Source organism: Scyliorhinus canicula, chromosome 4 (genome assembly GCF_902713615.1).
Source record: "Scyliorhinus canicula chromosome 4, sScyCan1.1, whole genome shotgun sequence".
NCBI classification, from domain to species: Eukaryota; Metazoa; Chordata; class Chondrichthyes; order Carcharhiniformes; family Scyliorhinidae; genus Scyliorhinus; species Scyliorhinus canicula.
In genome coordinates, this window is record NC_052149.1 from 45087882 (window position 1) to 45108417 (window position 20536).

The 20536-nt window shown below is 44.9% G+C and overlaps 1 protein-coding gene across 4 annotated transcripts in view; it reads right to left on the reverse strand.

Annotated features, from left to right (window-relative positions):
- toe1 (target of EGR1, exonuclease) overlaps positions 1-20536 on the reverse strand; it is a 39128-nt gene that overhangs the window by 2707 nt on the left and 15885 nt on the right. For 3 of the 4 annotated variants that reach the window (XM_038794164.1, XM_038794162.1, XM_038794161.1), the window contains exons 4-7: positions 12731-12827; positions 2447-2605; positions 1619-1878; positions 26-197 (exon numbers count right to left, since the gene is read on the reverse strand). In XM_038794164.1, the coding sequence (XP_038650092.1) occupies positions 26-197; positions 1619-1878; positions 2447-2605; positions 12731-12827 (688 nt within the window). The remainder of the gene's footprint in view (positions 1-25; positions 198-1618; positions 1879-2446; positions 2606-12730; positions 12828-20536) is intronic. The other variant, XM_038794165.1, reaches the window with a different exon arrangement.

The following is a 20536-nucleotide window of genomic DNA, read 5'->3' on the forward strand; positions in this document are numbered from 1 at the left end:
AATTAAAAATGTTAGTTATACTCACAGAAAACCGTTCACATATTCCTATTTTACCCTCGTCTGTAACCTTTTTGTCAGCTTCTGGGAGGTTGCAGTGCCGATAGTCAATATAACCGGTGAATGCCTGCTTGTAGTTGCAGAACTCAATGGAGAGATGCCCATTGCTAGTGCCAATTAATCTGGTATTCTCCCTTCTGCTGCAAATTGAAACAATCAATGTACCATTACGAGAGTCAGGACAGCAATCAGCAAATCACAGCTATGCTTTCCCAGGATTTTGACATTACTGTTTCAAACCACCAGAGGTCTTGGAAGAGCTTTCTAAACAACAAACTCCCTCTAATGACAAAGAAGAGGTATTGCTTGCCCTTTACAAATTTATATTCACCAAGTAATTATTGAGACAAAAATGAAGCCCTCTCGCACAAACAACAAAAATATGCTTTTAAAAAAAGTATATGGGTGAAGAGTTTGGCATACCAATCTTATATTGCAAAAATGCTCTTAATATTTTGCTCAAGGCTGGGGATGTCTGCTCAGGAGTGAAAACACTTCTTCAGACGGCGTTTGCCAACTAAGGTTCTTGGCACTTTCCAAGAGTGCCTCATTGTGTTAGCTTTGGGTTCATCAGAAGCTCTCTCCTCTTAGTCAGAAGGGTTCAAGCCCCATTCCAGAGATTTGAGCACATCATCTCGGCTGACACTTCAATGTAGTATGAAGATTGCTGCCTTTTAATTGAGCAATGTTAATCAAAGGCCAGATGGACACAGATTCCATGACTTGAAAACAAGGAATTAACTCAATGAACATTTATTAATTATCCAATATCACATTAGTTTTATAGTTTCAATACAAATGAAATAATTCATTGGAGGTGAGAAAGCTGTTGCGATTTGCAGTATATTAATTATGCTTTTATAGCTTTTCAATTGTGTAATTTAAAACCATCTCAATTCCTTATGTTATGGGCCAGGGTTTAGAGAACCCCAAAGTGTATCATGGAGGTCATCTGACCCACAACTTTTAATAGATTGTGGTATGGGGAGCACACGACCCACTGTACAGGTGTGGTACAGCAGAAATGGAAAAGTATCTTTTAAAGCAAACCAATGTTTATTCTATGAACTCAAGTTAGCCTTTTTAAAACCTACAGTGAACATCTTAGCAACCATTCAAATACAACACTAAGTAATCCTTTAAGCTTTCCTTTTAACATCCATAAGACTTAAAGCACTTTTTACCAGAAGCACATTAGGTTTACATTCACTACTGAGAACATTTATAATTCTGAATTCACCAAATGATCAAGAGATAGTCTTTTGATGGCAGAGAGAACAACAGCAAACCTGCTTGGTCTGGCTTGAGCTCCAACACTGAAAACGAAACTAAAACACACCCTGCAGCAAACAGCCTAAAACGAAAATAAAAAGCTGAGACAGCCCAGCTCCACCCACTCTGACATCACTGCAGTAATAAACACCCATTTCTTAAAGGTACTCTCACATGACACTTATAACATAAGGAAATTTAAGATTTCTGGGATTTAGATGATAATCCTGTTCAATTTTTAAAGAAAATCACTTCCCTGGTCCCTTATCTCTAAAGGAAAATCAATTACCATTTTTTGTAGGCATATTCTAAGTAGGAGGACACAAAGCGAGTTTCAACTTCGGAAACGTATTTGGTATCATAAACCCCAGCTGGAAACATCTCCGACACATCGGCTGTGAAGGTCATGAGCTGGTCTGGTAGGTTTGCATAAAAACACTGGTACAAGAACGCCAAGTCAATCAGCCCATTGTGAAGAATTAAAGGCTTCTTTGACTGAATAATTTCTAGGAACAGAGCTCTCATATTCTGGCCACGACATTCATTAGGCTGTGGAAAAATCAAAAATAGTGAGTTTGGAGGCCTAGACTGTTGATATGTAACCCTCCCCCTAGTTGCCCTGCGCAGGTTGAATGTGAACAGAATTTGGGTAGTATCCATCCAGTTCCTGGACAAAAGCGCAGCATAAAACAGTCTGTAACAAGCCACCAGATTGGTAACTGCAAAAGATTACAATTTCATAGTAGCGAATGTTCTTTTGATGTTGGGCCAAGGTACATTGAGCACTTTGAATGTAACCATGGTAAAGCTGCTCTGGCACAGCTTGATACTGAAAATGGCAGCGTTAGTAGGATATGCTCTATGCTATTGTACACTGCAGCCTGGCAGGGTGACGATAAGACTGTTTTGAGCTGTACTATGCCTCTGAACACCATAACTTATGCACCAGTGAAATAAATTACACACAAATCAATGAAGTCAACATCTTTCCCACCCCTACGAAGTATGCAATAGTAATTGAAAGAGCATGAAGCCAGAAATCCAGCACAAACAAATATAATAAAGGGTTAAATGTATTTAAAAATAAATAAATAAGTAAAACTAAGTTTGCCCTTACCTTGTCATTTCCTTTGTGGTAGGGAATACCTTTAGAATACTGTTTATTGAAATCAAAGCCATGCTGGACCAAGAACTGAACTGACTGTGGCTCGATTATGTATTCATCCATGCATAGCAAGGTGATGTTGTACACCTGACTCAAATAGGTACCACCTGCCTGAAATATTTAACAGTGGTGATTAACCAATTATAATGCAAAACATGCATTATCCATATCTTATTTAAATCATTGCATCAAAACACTTAATTTCAAAGTACATTGAAAAAGACCCAATTCATACGATCTTAATGGGATAATGCATTAAAAAAATGTTGACATTAATCCAACGTACACGCTACATGGCAGGAAGCACAATGCTAGGTGTTTCCAATGTTGAATTTCTCACAATAGCTGCTAAAAGAGCAGTAGTTACACGTACTGAGAGTTGATATCAACTGCTGCATGTTCTGACCATCAATTAGCACAGGGCTAAATAGCTGGCTTTTAAAGCAGACCAAGGCAGGCCAGCAGCGTGGGTTCAATTCCCGTACCAGCCTCCCCAAACAGGCGCTGAATGTGGTGACTAGGGGCTTTTCACAGTAACTTCATTTGAAGCCTACTTGTGATTATAAGCAATTTTCATTTCATTTCATTTTTTTGTGCGCGCTGAGCAACCCTAATCCTAACCCCAACAGCCATATTTGTATAGGGTAGCAAAAAGCATTAGAAAAGTTAGTGAATCTTTCCCCTTCCTGCAACTTTTCCTCCTTACCCAGATAGCTACATTTTGTGTGTGGCATAAACTACAGCATGAAGGAACCCCCTGTACATTCCTGGATGGGAACGTTGCTCATGCTCAGAAACACCATCCTGCTGACCAAGAAGAACCATTTATTTAACCCTGTCGGGGGATACAGTTTGACTTCATATAATTCCCCCCCCCTCAAAAATGAGGACCTGGGAAGAGAAGGTTTAGTGCACCAAGATCTCCCTTGCTACTGAAAATAAAGTAAACGGCAGGCCAAAACAAAACAAAGTCCAGGACAGCACTCCCTGCCAAGGTACTTTCCCATTTCACCCAGCATGCCTCTGTTCTGATCTTCCAATCCAATTATCTGCATGCCCTCTTATCTCAATATTTTGTTTGCTCAACTAAAGTGCAACCCCAGAAGTTGACCAGTATGATCCAAAGTATTCATTCACAGCTTGACAGATTTGCAGAGAGGGGAGCCAAACTGGAAAGAACCCAATCTTAGCCCATACTGGACAACAGGCACCACAGAGAAGAAGCTGGATGTTGCCAAAGAGAAAATAAATACCGCTCGACGGCTCTGGAGCTGCAGATGGACTCAGTTTGGAGTATCCATAATGCTGAGGAAGTCGTGGATCACACATGCTGTCACACCGCAGAGTACTGAGGGAGATAGGAAATGGGTGACCATCAGGCAAAGGAAGAGTAGGAAGGCAGGGGCCCCCTGTGGTCATCTCCCTCCAAAACAGGTATACCTTTTCGGATACTGTTGAGGAAGATGGCTCACCAGGGGAAGGCAGGTTCATGGCACTGTGGCTGGCTCTGCTGCGCAGGAGGGCAGGAAAAAGATGGTAGAGCTATAGTGATAGGGGATTCGATTGTAAAGGGAGTAGAGAGGCGTTTCTGCAGACGCAAACGAGACTCCAGGAAGCTGGTGTTTCCAGGGTGCAAGGGTCCTGAATGTCTGAGTGGCTGCAGGACATTCTAAAAGGGGGAGGGTGACTAGCCAGCTGTTGTGGTGCATGTAGGCACCAACGATGTAGGTGACTGAAGCCAAAGGGTGGTTGTGGAGGGTTGTTTTTCAAACTGGAGGCCTGTGACGAGCGGTGTGTCTCAGGGATCGGTGCTGAGTCCACTGCTATCTGTAATATATATTAACGATTTGGATGAGAATGTAGGAGGCATGGTTAGTAAGTTTGCAGATAACACCAAGATTGGTGGCATAATGGATAGTGAAGACGGTTATGTAAGATTGCAACGGGATCTTGACCAATTGGGCCAGTGGGCCGATGAATGGTAGATGGAGTTTAATTAGGATAAATGTGAGGTGATGCATTTTGGTCGATCAAATCAGGGCAGGACCTACTCAGTTAATTGGAGGGAGTTGGGGAGATTTACAGAACAAAGAGATTTAGGGGGACAGGTTCATAGCTCCTTGAAGGTGGAGTCGCAGATGGGCAGGATGGTGAAGAAGGTATTCAGCATGCTAGGTTTTATTGGCCAGAATATCGAATACAGGAGTTGGGACGTCTTGTTCAAGTTGTATTAGACATTGGTAAGACTACACATGAAATACTAATTTCAGTTCTGGTCACCCTATTATAGGAAGGATATTGTTAAACTAGAAAGAGTGCAGAAGAGATTTACGAGGATGCTACCAGGACTTGATGGTCTGAGCTATAAAGAGGAGGCTGGGACTTTTTTCCCTGGAGTGTAGAAGGCTTAGGGGTGAGGTTATAGAGGTCTATAAAATAACGAGGGGCATAGATAAGGTAGATAATCAACATCTTTTCCCAAAGGTGGAGGAGTCTAGAACGAGAGGGCATAGGTTTAAGGGGAGAGATACAAAAGAGACCATGAGAGGAAATTATTTCACACAGAGGGTGGTGTACACCAGGAACGAGCTGCCAGAGGCAGTGGTATAGGCGGGTACAACTTTTCCCCTTTAAAACATAGGCAGTTACATGGGCAGGGTGGGTACAGAGGGATATGGGCCGAATGAGGGCAAGTGGGACTAGCTTAGTGATAGAAACTGGGTGACATTGACAAGCTGGGCCGAAGGGCCTGTTTCCATGCTGTAAACATCTATGACTCGACAAAAACATACTGACAGAATTGTCACTCATTAGCCAATCGAACAGCTAGGCTGCCACCACCAGCCAGGTCACTGTCTCACTTTAAAAAAAGACAAGGAGATGAGAAGGTCAAAATACAGTTCTGTCGATGGATTATATAATTTAAAAAAAAAAAATGTATTTTATTACAAACGTGCATCAAAACAGGTTACAGCAAATAAACACCCCGGGAAACATACTTCCCAACAATCAATTATACAGTCTGTACAGATTTTGTCCTTTTTCACCCCCCTCCCCCCACAACGAACAGCTCTTCAAACACGGTCACAAACGTCCCCACCTTTTCTCAAACCCCCCTGCTGAGCCCCTTAACTCATACTTTATCTTCTCTAACCGCAGGAAGTTGTACAGGTCACCCAACCAAGCTGCTACCCCCGGTGGCGATGCCGACCGCCACTCCAGCGAAATTCGCCGCCGTGCAATCAGAGAGGCGAAGGCCATGACATCGGCCTTCCTCCTCTCCACGAGCTCAGGCTTCTCGGAAACTCCAAATATCGCCAACAAAGGGTCTAGGTCCGCCGCCTCCTCCACTATCCTTTTTAAAAATAAATTTAGTGTACCCAATCATTTTTCCAATTAAGGGGCAATTTAGAGTGGCCAATCCACCTAGCTTGCACATTTTTGGGTTGTGGGGGCAACACGGAGAGCATGTGCAAACTCCACACGGACAGTGACCCAGAGCCGGGATCGAACCTGGGACCTCAGCGCCGTGAAGCCGCAGTGCTAACCCACTACCCCTCCTCCACTATCCTAAGACCTCGAACACTCCCACCCAGAATCTTGCCAATTTTTCGCAACCCCAAAACCTGCACGCGTGATTCACTGGCCCCCATCCACACACTCATCTGCTGTCCCCTGAAAGAACCCACTCATTCTCGCTCGAGTCATATGCACCCTGTGCACCACCTTAAACCGTATCAGGCTCATCCTTGCACAAGAGGGGTCCCGTTTACCCTACGGAGTGCCTCACTCCATACTCCCCAATTGATCTCCCTGCCCAACTCCTTGATCTTCACAACCTGCTCACCTCCCTGATCCCCCAGCCACTTGTATATATCCCCAATTCTTCCCTCCCCTTCATTCGGAAGCAGCAGTTGCTCCAGTAAGGTGTATCCCGGGAACCCCTCCACACCTTTTGCACAAAGTCCCTAACCTGTAGATACCTCTCCCCCCTAGCAGCTCTACCCTCGCCTTTAGCTCCTCCAGACTGGCGATCCCTTCCTCCAAATACAAATCCCTCACCTTGACCAGCCCCACTTTCCTCCACCTCCTGTACACACTATCCATCCCCCCCGGCACAAACCCATGATTCTCACACAGCGGCGTTGGCACCCTAAAATGCCTCCTCAACTGATTCCATATCTTTACCATGGACTGCACCACCGGGCTCCCTGAATACCTACTCGGAGCCATTGGCAACATTGCTGTCACCATAGCCCTCAAACTAGACCCCTCACAAAATTCCTCCCCCATCCTAACCCACTCTACCCCTTCTCCTTCCCACCACCGCCACACCGTGTCCACATTCGCCCCCCCCAATCATAATGAAGCAGGTTTGGCAAAGCCCCCCCCTGCTGCCTCTGTAGCAGGGTCCTCCCCACCCATACTCCGAAATGATCTTTCCGAAAAAAGGCCTTTGGTACAAAGATCGGGAGAGCCTGAAAGCTAAACAAGAACCTCAGCGGAATATTAATTTTCACCACTTTGACCCACCCTGCCAATGTTAAGTGCAGTGTATCCCACCTCTTAAAATCCTCCCCAGCCTTCATAAGAACTAGGAGCAGAAGTAGACCGTCCGGCCCTTCGAGCCTGCTCCGCCATTCTATAAGATCATGGCTGATCTTTTCGTGGTCTCAGAACCACTTACCCGCATTCTCGCCATATTCCGTAATTCCTTTATTTTTCAAAAAAAAACATCTACCCTATCTTTAAATGTATTCAATGAAGTAGCTTCTACTACTCCTTTCGGTAGGGAATTCCATATTTTAACCACCCTCTGAGTGAAAAGTTCCTCCTTGATTCAGTCCTAAATCTGCTCCCCCTAATCTTGAGGCTATGCCCTCTTGTCCTACTTTCACCTACCAGTGGAAACATCCTTTCTACTTCTACCTTATCCATTCCCTTCAAAATGTTATGTTTCTATTAGATCCCCCCTCAACCTTCTGAATTTCAGTGAATATAATCCCAATCTACTCAGCCTCTCCTCAGACGATAACCCCCTCAACTCCGGAATCAGCCTAGTGAACCTCCTCTGCACCCCCTTTAGTGCTAGCACATCCTTTCTCAAGTGTGGAGACCAAAACTGCACACAGTACTCCAGGTGTGGCCTCACCAGCACCTTGTACAACTGCAACATTACCTCTCTACTTTTAAACTCAATCCCGTTCGCAATGAAGGACAAAATTCCATTTGCCTTCCTAATTACTTGTTGCACCTGCAGACCAACCTTCTGTGACTCATGCACAAGTACACGCAGGTCCCTCTGCATAGCAACATGCTGCAGCTTTTTACCATTTAAGTAATAATCCGTTCTATTGTTACTCCCACCAAAATGCACGACTTCACACTTATTGACATTATACTCCATCTGCCAGTACTTTGCCCACTCACTTAATGTGCCAATGTTCCTCTGTAAGGTTTTACAGTCCTCAGTACACTTTGCTCTGCCACACACCTTTGTGTCATCTGCAAACTTGGATACCTTACACGTAGTTCCCAACTCCAAATCGTCTATATAAATTGTAAATAATTGTGGTCCCAACACCGATCCCTGAGGCACACCACTCGTCACTGATTGCCAGCCAGAATAACACTCATTTATTCCCACTCTTTGTTTCCTGTTAGACAACCAATCCTCTATCCATGCTAGTACTCTACCCTTAACACCATGCATCCTTATCTTATGCAGCAGCCTCTTGTGCGGTACCTTGTCAAAGGCCTTTTGGAAATCTAGGTACACCACATCCACTGGGTCCCCTTTGTCTACCTTGCTCGAAATGTCTTCATAGAATTCCAAGTGATTCGTCAAGCATGACCTGCCCTTCATGAATCCATGCTGCGTCCGTTCAATGGGACAATTTCTATCGAGGTGCCCTCCTATCTCTTTCTTGATAATAGACTCAAGCATCATCCCCACGACAGAGGTTAAGCTAACCGGTCTATAATTCCCCATCTTTTGTCTACTTCCCTTTTTAAACAGTGGCGTCACATTTGCTGTTTTCCAATCCTCTGGGACTGCCCCAGTGTTCAGCGAATTTTGGAAAATTACCGCCAGTGCATCTGCTATTACTCCAGCCATCTCTTTCAGTCCCTGGGATGCATTCCATCAGGGCCAAGAGACTTATCTATCCTGAGCTCCATTAGCTTTCCCAACACTTGCTCTTTCGTGATAGTAATGGTTTCCAGGTCCTCACCTACCTTCTTCTCTCGGTCAATTGCTGGCATGTTATTAGTGTCCTCCACTGTGAAAACTGATACAAAATATTTGTTCAATGCCTCCGCCATTTCATCATATCCCATAACTAAATGACCACTCTCATCTTCTAACGGACCAATGTTTACTTTAGCCACTCTTTTTAGTTTTATATAATTATAAAAACTTTTGCTATCTGTCCTTATATTCTGTGCCAGTTTTTTTCGTGTTCTATCTTACTTTTCTTTATGGCTCTTTTTGTGGCTTTCTGCTGACCTTTCAAGTTTTCCCAATCTTCTAGTTTCCCGCTGATCTTGGCCACTTTGTAAGCCTTCTCTTTCAATTTGACAGTCTCATGTATCTCCTTAGACACCCATGGTAGATCACCTCTTTTCTTATATTCCAGTGAGAAGGAAGAATTGTAAGTTTTGTTGAGCACTATGAAAGATTTCTTTGAAAGTACTCCACTGCTCCTCAACTGTCCTACCATAAAATATTTGTTTCCAGTCTACTTTAGCGAGGTCCTTCCTCATTCTATCGTAGTCCCCTTTGCTCAAGCATAGGACCCTGGTATTGGATTCTATCATCACACTCTCCATCTGTATGCTAAATTCAACCATGCTGTGATCGCTCCTCCCAAGAGGATCCCTAACGATGAGGTCATCCAATATTCCTGCCTCATTACACAGGACCAGATCTAGGATAGCTTGCTCTCTCATCGGTTCCATTATATATTGTTCCAGAAAACTATCCCGGATACATTCAACCAACTCTCTTCAAGGCTACCCTGACTGAGCTGATTTGACCAATCTATATGCAGATTAAAATCTCCCATGATAACTGCTGTACCCTTTTCACAGGCATTAGTTATCTCTTCATTTACTGCCCGTCCCAGTGTGATGCTATTATTTGGTGGCCGATAGACTACGCCTATCAGTGTCTTTTTCTTCTTAGAATTTCGAATTTCTACCCAAATGGATTCAACCTCATTCTCCATAGAACCTATATCATCCCTCAATGCCACCCTTATGTCGTCCTTGATTATTAGTGCTACTCCACCTCCCTTACATACCTGTCTATCCCTTTGAAACGTCTGGTACCCCTGGATATTTACCTCCCAGTTGTGACCATCCTGCAACCATGTCTCCGTAATGGCTATCAAGTCATATTCATTCGTGATGATTTGTGCCGTTAATTCATCAACTTTGTTACGAATGCTACGAGCATTCAGGTAAAGTGCCTTAATGCTGACTTTCTTATTATTAGAGAAATTGGACATCATGAGATGTCCTAAGTTATCCTTCCTTTTTGCTTCATTCCTAGACTGCCTTGAATTTAAATCCACCTGCACACATGCTAACCTGCTGCTTATCCTTCCATTTAACTCCCTACTCCCTGTCACTTTCCCTTGACTCAGAAGTTTAAAGTCCTACTGACCACCCTATTAATCCTTTTCGCTAGAACACTGGTTCCAGATCGGTTCAGGTGGAGACCGTCCCAACAGTACAGATCCCCCCGGTTCCAAAACTGGTGCCAATGCCCCATGAAATGGAATCCCTCTTTCCCACACCAATCCCTTAGCCACATGTTTACTTCCCTAACTTTCTTATCCCTATGCCAATTAGCACGTAGCTCGGGCAGTAATCCGGTGATTATGACCCTCGAGGACCTGTTCTTCAATTTCCTTCCTAGTGCTTGATAATCCCCAAACAGGTCCTCCACCCTAGCCTTGCCTATGTTGTTAGTCCCAACGTGGACCACAACAACTGGATCCTCCCCCTCCCGCTCCAGTATCCTTTCAAGCCGGTCGGAGATGTCCCGCAGCCTGGCACCGGGCAGGCAACACACCATGCGGGACTCCCTATCCGGCTTGCAAAGGATACTATCTGTCCCTCTAATTATAGAATCCCCTATAACAACTACTTGTCTTTTTGCTCCCCCCTCTTGAATGGCCTTTTGCACCATGGTGCTATGGTCAGCTGGCTCATCCTGTCCACAGCCCTTTTCCTCATCCGCACAGGGAGCAAGAATCTCATACCTGTTGGACAAGGTCAAGGGCTGAGGCTCCTGCACTCCGAATCCCCCTACCTGCCTCACTTACAATCACACCCTGTTTTTCCTGAACACTTACTGAATTTGAATTACTTAATCTACCGGGCGTGACTGCCTCCTGAAGCAAAACGTCCAGGTAACTCTTCCCCTCCCGGATGTGCCGCAGAGTTTGAAGCTCAGACTCCAGATCATCAATTCTGATCCGGAGTTCTTCCAGCAACCAACACTTGCTGCAGATGTGGTCACTGCCATTCACAATGGGATCAGCCAGCTCCCACATCATACAGCTACAACACATCACCTGTCCAACCATCTCTACTTATTTAATTAACGTTTACAAATTTATGTTAAATAATTGCTAGTACTTCTCTGCTAAATAAAAGCTCAATTCAACTACTATAATACTCAGTAATAAACTTATACCAAATAAGAGTGAAAAAAAAACAACTTTACCGTATCAAATTGGTTAGAGGAGGGGGGTGGGTGGGAAATTCTTCACCAGCTTCGTCAAGTTCCACTTATGGAGCCCCGTCCATTCCCTCGCTACCTGAATCCCAATACCTAAACATATCCCTCGCTTCCGGAAATGGCATCCCCCCTTAATTAGCCCGCTGTCCCAGCTCATTCACCGGGAATACTTCGCTTTTCCATCCATTCAATTTGTACCCAGAGAACCCTCCAAACCTCCCCAGCAGGCCCATAGTCCTTCCCATACTCTCCTAACAGATCCGAAACATGCCACAGCAAGAGTCATCACAGAGAGCGACACCCGATGCTCCCTCTGTTCCCTCATAATCCCCCGCCACTCCGCCGATCCCCTGAGAGCCATCGACAACAGCTCTATGGCCAGTGCAAAAAGCAACGGCGACAGCGGGCACCCCTGCCCCGTACCCTGTATAAGTCAAAGCTTTATGAGCTCATGTCCTCACCCTCACTCTTGGGTACCACATACAGCAACCACACCCATGCCACAAATCTCGACACAAACCCAAACCTTCCCAAAACCTCAAACAAGTACCGCCACTCCAACAGATCAAAGCCTTCTCCACGTCCGTGGAGCCACCACCTCTGGTACCAGAGCACCACATTCAACAGTCGTCTTGGATTATTTGCGAGCTGCCTGCCCTTCACGAAGCCCGTTTGATGTTCTGCAACCAGCCCCGGGACACAGTCCTCTACCCTCCCCGCCAACAACTCAGCCAATACTTTCGCATCCGTGTTAAATAGTGATATGGGTCCATATGACCCACATTCCACCAGGTCCTTCCCTTTTTTTGGGGATTAGTGTGATCACTGCCTGCGCCGTCGTCACCGGCAACATCCTTTCGGTAGTGCTTCATTAAACGCCCCCAACCGATGTGGTGCCAGATCTGTTGTAAATTCTTCATAAAATTCCACCGGGTACCCATCCGGCCCAGGGGCCTTCCCTGACTTCATACCCCTGATACTATCCAGCACCTCCCTCAGCCGCATGGGCTCCACCAAGGCCTGCCTATTTGCTTCTTCCACCAGGGGAAATTCCAGATCGTCCAGACACCGCCCCATGTCCCCCTCCTCTTCCTCCGGGTCCACCTCGTAAAGTCCCTGATAGTACTCCCTAAACGGCTCAATTATCCTCCCTGGCTGCGACACTACGTCCCCAGCCCAGTCCGCATCTTCAGTATTTCCCTGGACCTTCAGTACTTCCCTGGACATGGCCTGCCTACGCAGCTGGTGCGCTAGCATGCGGCTCGGCCTTCTCCCCATACTCAGATTGCACCTCTCTTGCCGTACGCAGTTACCCAACCGCTGTCCCCATTGTTAGCCTGTCGAATATTCGATGGATTATATCATATGGCCAAGTGTGCCTCTGGTGACTTCATCTGTAGAGATATTTGTGATAGCCACTGAGGAATATGAACTTTCTGAAGAGCATAAGGGATTAAATGGAATTGCTTTTGTAAAGCTCTTACTTTGTCTGACAGCTCTTTGAAACTTGCTATCCCAAGAGATAAAACAGAACGGGTTCGGGCCGCTTGGCATATTGCTTTGTATCGGTCTTCAATTGATCTGTTGGGACATCCAAGAAAGCAAAAATTATTCAATCGACCATTAGAAACAGATGTCACCTATGACAGCAGAGGAAACAAAAGCTAATTCATTGCTGGAGCTTTTCTCTTTCTTTAACTTGCCACTGTGCTTAGTCAGCAACTCAGTAGAGGAATCAGCCAAAGAAGTTCACTTTAAGAATGCGTGTGCACTTACTATTACTGACAATGTTAGCAATTAGCTCTCAGAACTGTTGGGTCTTTACCCTCACTGTTAACCTGCTGGCCTTCCTTCACCAATTGACTGCCAGAAGTCAAATCTTTAACTCGGTTTTAGATTTATTCACAAAATGAAACATTACAAGTATATAGCTCCTCCATTCTACAACCTTCCAATGAGCACCCCACACTTGTAAACACTCCGCCTTCATTTACACAATTACACTCCCACAGTGACTGAAACTTGGAAAAGCAAGAGAGAGCTCAAACTGGCACTTATATTGGACAGGAAGCTTACTCTAGTGAGGTTTACGGCACAGAAAGTTAACTTGGAGCAAATTGCCTCTTGTGCTAACCAAAACAGAGCTATCCAGCCTAATTCCACTTTCCAGCTCTTGGTCCATAACCCTGTAGGCAATGGCTCTTTAGATGCATATTCAAGATTTTAAAGAAATACGACGAGGAGGTGGTCACGTGATGCAAGCGCGGGAGCAGCTACGTTTTTACGAGCTTGGGCATTCATCTTTTAATCCTTTTCTTTATCCTGATGCACAAACCGTAATTATTTGATCCTGGTGTGTGTGTGATGTGTGCTATGTTCCTGGGAGATCCTGGCTGAAATTTGGCAATGTTAAGCCATCAAAATCCATGACTGATTGAGGGGTTGAGGTTGGCTGGGGTGGGGTTGTGCTGGTGAATGGGCCTATACTTCAATGATGCCGTTGGTGTCAAGATGATGGCTGCCATTGAGTGTGAAATTGTGGACGACAGTCTTGGCTCTCTGGCACTATTTTCTGGTGCTCACATCAATGAACTGCGAGATATCCTAAAGAAAAATGAATGAAGTGGGGAAGAGAATCCATTCGGTTAACAGGGCAGTCTTAGCGGTGGGGCTACACCTTCGGTCCGCGGAAACCCTGCTGCATGGTATGTTGAATATCCTGGTTGATTTGGAGAGATGGGGACCAGAGAAGGGTATCGTGTGTCCAGTCTCCCAAGGGGAGCTGGGATTGAATTCCCAGCTGAATTTGAGAACTGGCCGCTATGCTTTCATAATCTCAATTTGAAGGTTGGGTGTGGAGTTAAATGGAGCACATTGTATCTGGTTTTCGAGGCCTGGGGTCGGTCGTGGGCTCTGACCATATTCAGAGAGAAGAGTTGGAGGTGGCTGAACAGGATGAGTCATTGCCACCTGCCAGGGCCCAGGTTTTTCATTACCAGGGCTTTGGGACAATGATATGGCAGAGGTGCAGAGGCTTTGGTGAAATTCTGGTTGGATCCTAATGTTGCCCAACGATTCAGTCATGGCTTTGGCCTTCCCCAGCTCATATTGAATCCATAGAATCCCTCAATGCAGAAGGCGGCCATTCGGCTAATCGAGTCTGCACCGACCCTCTCAAAGAGGACCCTACCTAGGCTCACTCCCCACCCCATCCTCAAACCCATAACCCCACCTAGCCTGCACATCTTTGGGCTGTGGTAGAAAACTGGAGTACCTGGAGGAAACCAACGCAGACACGGGGAGAATGTCAAATCCGCACGGACAGTCACCCAAGGACGGAATTGAACCTGGGACTCTGGCCCTGTGAGGCAGCAGTGCTAACTACATATACACCCTTGTCCGTAAATGAGCACAGAGGCACTGGTCGCCTGTTGTCCTTTTATATTGCAAAAATCATGCAGAGTTGGTTGCATGACATGAGGCTTGTGCAGTATTTACCTAGTTTTATTTTTATGTGCTGTAATCCATGCTTCTATGCGGAGTACATTTTTTAAAAGCAGTCCGTCACTTTATTTGGAGATTAATGGCACCGCAGCAGGGCAGTGGGTGGATGGTTTGATATAGAGATAGCTGGAATGCCTGTACAAGTCCTCATTCCGGGTGAGGAAACACCCATTAGAACTATTAGTGTTGGGTTTTCTTTTGTCCTTTGTTGTTTGGGATTATGGAATCCTTGCTCGTCGCCTATAGAAGGTACAGACAGATTGTGATCCAGGAGAAGATTGGAGGGGCCTGAATGGTGCCTGATTTGGTTGGAGAGCAGTGAGATCTGTCGTGTAGAGTCTTGTCATGGTTTAAGTATCCTTGGTTTAGTTGCACTTGTATACAAAGTGTGTGCACTGCTAAGCTATATATATTTAAGCAATAATGATCACTATACTGTACCAAATCTTGGGTCTTGGGTTCTAGAAACATAGAAAATAGAAGCAGGAAAATATGAGGAGGCCATTCGAGCCTGCTCCGCCATTTATTATGATCATGGTTGATCATCCAACTAAACAGCCTGATCCAGACTTCCCCATCCTTCGACCCAAGTGTTATATGTACCTGCTGCCTGAAAACATACAATGTTTTGGCTTCAACTACGTTCTGTGGTTGCGAATTCCACAGGCTCACCACTCTGAGTGAAGAAATTTCTCCTCATCTGTCTTAACCAGACTGCCCCGTATCCTCAAACTGTGGGCCCCTGGTTCCAGACACCCCCATCAGGAAATATCCTTCTTGCATCTATCCTGTTTAGTCAGTTAGAATTTTATAGGTTTCTATATCCGCCCCGTCCCCCATTCTTCTGAACTCCAGCAAATACAATCCTAACTGACGCAATCTCTCCTCATGTCAGTGCTGCCACTCCAGGATGGGATTTTGGCTTAAAGAATCATTAACTGGCTCCTGCAGATACAGGTAGGTCTCATATCTGAGAAAAAGGCATTATAATGTGTGATTGGTGCTTTTGGGAAATTGGAGTTGGCAGAGGTATGCTTTCCCAGAAGGCATCCGAAAATCATATCCTATATTTTCTTTGGCTGTATGAGCAATCGCCACACATGAAGGTGTGCACCGTTTCACAGCTTTTCCCTCTTCTCCCCATCCTCCAGCTTATCTGCTTAGAACCAGGGGGCAAAATCTCAGAATAAGAGGTAGGCCCCAATATTAAATTTTTAGGACTGAGACAAGAAGGTATTTAGTTAGGGGGTGGTGGCAAAGGTTTGGAATTTTTTAACCCCAGCGGGCTATGAAGGTTCAGTCATTGAGTTTATTCAAGACTGGTGATTAATACATTTCTTGATAGTAAAGATATCAAGGGCTATGGGGATAATGTGGAAAATGCCGTTAAAGTAGATGACCAACCATGATCTAATTGAATAATGGAGCAGGCTGTAGGCTGAACAACCTTCTCCTCCTCCTATCTGGGCTTAGTGGTTTATCCAATTTTCAAAACGCTACACACCTCAATATTTCCTGTCACTGTACTTATTCCATCTGATACTTTCCACTCCTCTTTACCTACAAGGTCTGAAACCTCCTCTCCCCCCTCTTTTATAAAAGTCAGACAAAATATTTTAAGAAGCATGCCCAAGTCCTTCAACCCCACACACAAGTAACCTTTTTGATTTCCAACAGGTATACTCTTTTAGTTGTCCTCTTGGTATTAATCGATTTCTGTAACATTTTAGGCGTTCCTTGATTTTTTTTCCCTACATTTGTTTTTATACCCTTGTTTTCCTAATTTCACCCCTGCATTTTCTATTATCCTCGAGACTTGTATCAGACATAAGCTTCCCTTTTTACCTTATTCTCCCCGGTATTGTCTTTGACATCCCCAGACTTATTCTTTGTGGGAACACATTTGTTTGGAATCCCCTCTATTTTCTGCTCGATTGCCTCCCATAGTTCAGTTACTGATTAACCTGCAAGTAGTTATTTCCAGTCCAGAACAACAACAAAGAACAAAGAAAATTACAATACAGGAACAGGCCCTTCGGCCCTCCCAGCCTGTGCCGATCCAGATCCTTTATCTAAACCTGTTGCCTATTTTCCAAGGATCTACTTCTCTCTGTTCCCCGCCAGTTCATATATCTGTCCAGATGCATCTTAAATGATGCGATCGTGTCTGCCTCCACCACCTCCGCTGGCAAAGCGTTCCAGGCACCCACCACCCTCTGCGTAAAAAACTTTCCATGCACATCTCCCTTAAACTTTCCTCCTCTCACCTTGAAATCGTGACCCTTGTAATTGACACCCCCACTCTTGGAAAAAGCTTGTTGCTATCCACCCTGTCCATATCTCTCAATTTTGTAGACCTCATTCAGGTCCCCCCTCAACCTCCGTCTTTCCAACGAAAACAATCCTAATCTACTCAACCTTTCTTCATAGCTAGCACCCTCCATACCAGGCAACATCCTAGTGAACCTCCTCTGCACCCTCTCTAAAGCATCCACATCCTCCTGGTAATGTGGTGACCAGAACTGCACGCAGCATTCCAAATGTGGCCTAACCAAAGTCCTATACAACTGTAACATGAACTGCCGACTCTTGTACTCAATACCCCGTCCGATGAAGGCAAGCATGCTGTATGCCTTCTTGACCACTCTATCGACCTGCTTTGCCACCTTCAGGGTACAACGGACCTGAACTCCCAGATCTCTCTGTACATCAATTTTCCCCACGACTCTTCCATTGACCATATAGTCCGCTCTTGAATTAGATCTTCCAAAATGCATCACCTCGCATTTGCCTGGATTGAACTCCATCTGCCATTTCTCTGCCCAACTCTCCAATCTATCTATATTTTGCTGTATTCTCTGACAGTCCGCCTCGCTATCTGCGACTCCACCAATCTTAGTATCATCTGCAAACTTGCTCATCAGACCACTTATACCTTCGTCCAGATCATTATGTATGTCACAAACAATAGTGGTCCAAGCACGGATCCCTGTGGAACACCACTAGTCACCTTTCTCCATTTTGAGACACTCACTTCCACCACTACTCTCTGTCTCCTGTTGTCCAGTCAGTTCTTTATCCATCTAGCTAGTACACCCTGAACCCCATACAATTTCACTTTTTCCATCAACCTGCCATGGGAAACTTTATCAAATGCTTTACTGAAATCCATGTATTACTTTGTCACTTCCTCAAAGAATTCTATTAGGTTTGCAAGACATGACCTTCCCTGCACAAAATCATGCTGCTTATCATTGATAAGTCTATTTTCTTCCAAGTATGAATAGATCCTATTCCTCAGTATCTTCTCCAACAGTTTGCCTACCACTGACGTCAAGCTCACAGGTCTATAATTCCCTGGATTATCCCTGCTATCTTCTTAAACAAAGGGACAATATTAGCAATTCTCCAGTCCTCCAGGACCTCACCCGTGCTCAAGGATGCTGCAAAGATATCTGTTAAGGCCCCAGCTATTTTGTCCCTCGCTTCCCTCAGTAACCTGTGTTAGATCCCATCCGGTCCTGGGGACCTGTCCACCTTAATGCCTTTTAGAATACCCAAAACCTCCCCCTTCCTTATGCCGACATGACAAGAGTATTTAAACATCCATCCCTGGCCTCAACATCCATCATGTCCCTCTCCTTGGTGAATACCAATGCAAAGTACTCATTAAGAATCTCACTCATTTCCTCTGACTCCACGCATAAATTCCCTCTTTTGTCTTTGAGTGGGCCAATCCTTTCTCTAATTACCCTCGTACTCCTTATATACGAATAAAAGGCTTTGCGATTTTCCTGAACCCTGTTAGCCAAAGATATTTCATGACCCCTTTTAGCCCTCTTTATTGCGCGTTTGAGATTTGTCCTACTTTCCTGATATTCCTCCAAAGCTTCATCGGTTTTGAGTTGCCTCGATCTTATGTATGCTTCCTTTTTCATCTTAGCTAGTCTCACAATTCCACCCGTCATCCATGGTCCCCTAATCTTGCCATTTCTATCTCTCATTTTCACAGGGACATGTCTGTCCTGCACTCGAATCAACCTTTCCTTATAAGACTCCCACATTTCAAATGTGGATTTACCCTTAAACAGCTGCTCCCAATCCACATTCCCGAGCTCCTGTCGAATTTTGTTATAGTTGGCCTTTCCCCAATTTAGCACTCTTCCTTTAGGACCACTCTCGTCTTTGACAATGAGTATTCTAAAACTTACGGAATTGTTATCGCTATTCCCAAAGTAATCACCGACTGAAACTTCAACCACCTGGCCGGGATCATTCCCCAATACCAGGTCCAGTATTGCCCCTTCCCGAGTTGGACTATTTACATACTGCTCCAAAAAACTCTCCTGGATGCTCCTTACAAATTCTGCTCCATCTACGCCTCCAAAACTACATGAGTCCCATTCAACGTTGGGGAAGTTAAAATCTCCCATCACAACCACCCTATTGCTCCTACATTGTTCTATAATCTGTCTACATATTTGTACCTCTACTTCACGCTCGCTTTTGGGAGGCCTGTAGTAAAGTCCCAACAATGTTACTGCACCCTTCCTATTTCTTAGCTCTACCCATATTGCCTCAGTGCTCGAATCCTCCATCATGCCCTCCTTAATCACAGCTGTGATATCATCTCTGACCAGTAATGCAACTCCTCCACCCCTTCTACCTCCCTCTCTATCCCTCCTGAAGCTTCTATACCCTGGGATATTTAGTTGCCAGTCTTGCCCATCCCTCAACTAAGTCTCAGTAATACCAATATCATATTCCCAGATACTAATCCAAGCCCCAAGTTCATCTGCCTTACCTGCTACACTTCTCGCATTAAAACAAATGCACCTCAGACCACCTGTCCCTTTGCGATCATCATCTCTTCCCTGTCTACTCTTCCCCTTAGTCACATTGAGTTTATTATCTAGTTCCTTACTGGCTTTAGTTGCTGCCTCTTTACTGACCTTTAACTTCCGAATCTGGTTCCCACCCCCCGCCACATTATTTTACTTACAATCACAATACTTACCAACGCACAAAGAGTTCAATTTCTCCCAGCTACTGCTAATTGGAGCACTTTCCTTACCAGCCAATCAGGTCACTGTTTTGCTGTGATGTCACTCTTCAAGGTAAGTTTTTAAAGAGGTAAACTTACCTTCCCAATGACCACGGTTGTTTTTTTTGGTTAGAGGAGGGGGTGGGGGGAAATACTGAGGAAGTGTTTCGGGTTTAACTGTCACGAGACAACAGCCCCTTCACAAACCACCTTCAAATTACGCTGACCGTACTGCACGTATGCAAATTTCCCCAGAACTTTTTTTTTTTTAAATTACTTCATCTGAGTTACAAAGCTAGGGGTCAGAGTGTGGATCAGAGGCGAACCCCTAATCCAGCTCCTTGCCTGCTCCAAAAACCAATTCAAATTGAATCCAATTCATTGTCCCCACAAGACAGACATACCCGATCTAAGCCAAAAGGCTCAATCTACGCTCGATCGTAGCCAAAAGGCCTCCCCAGAACAGCCAATCATGAGCTCTGCTCTACTGCTCTCTGCTGGATGCTTGCCTTCACTTGAACACCTCAGGTCTCTTACACAGGTACACCTTCAAATTACGCTGACCGCACTGCACGTATGCAAATTTCCCCGGAACAGCCAATCAGTAGCTCTGCTCTACTGGATCAATCCACTTTTGGATTATCTTCTCAGCTTAGTAAAACCGTCCTTTCCGCAATATTACATTTTTATTCTGCGGCTATCTTTAAAAAGAACAAAGATGCTAAATCAATATATCTGAATA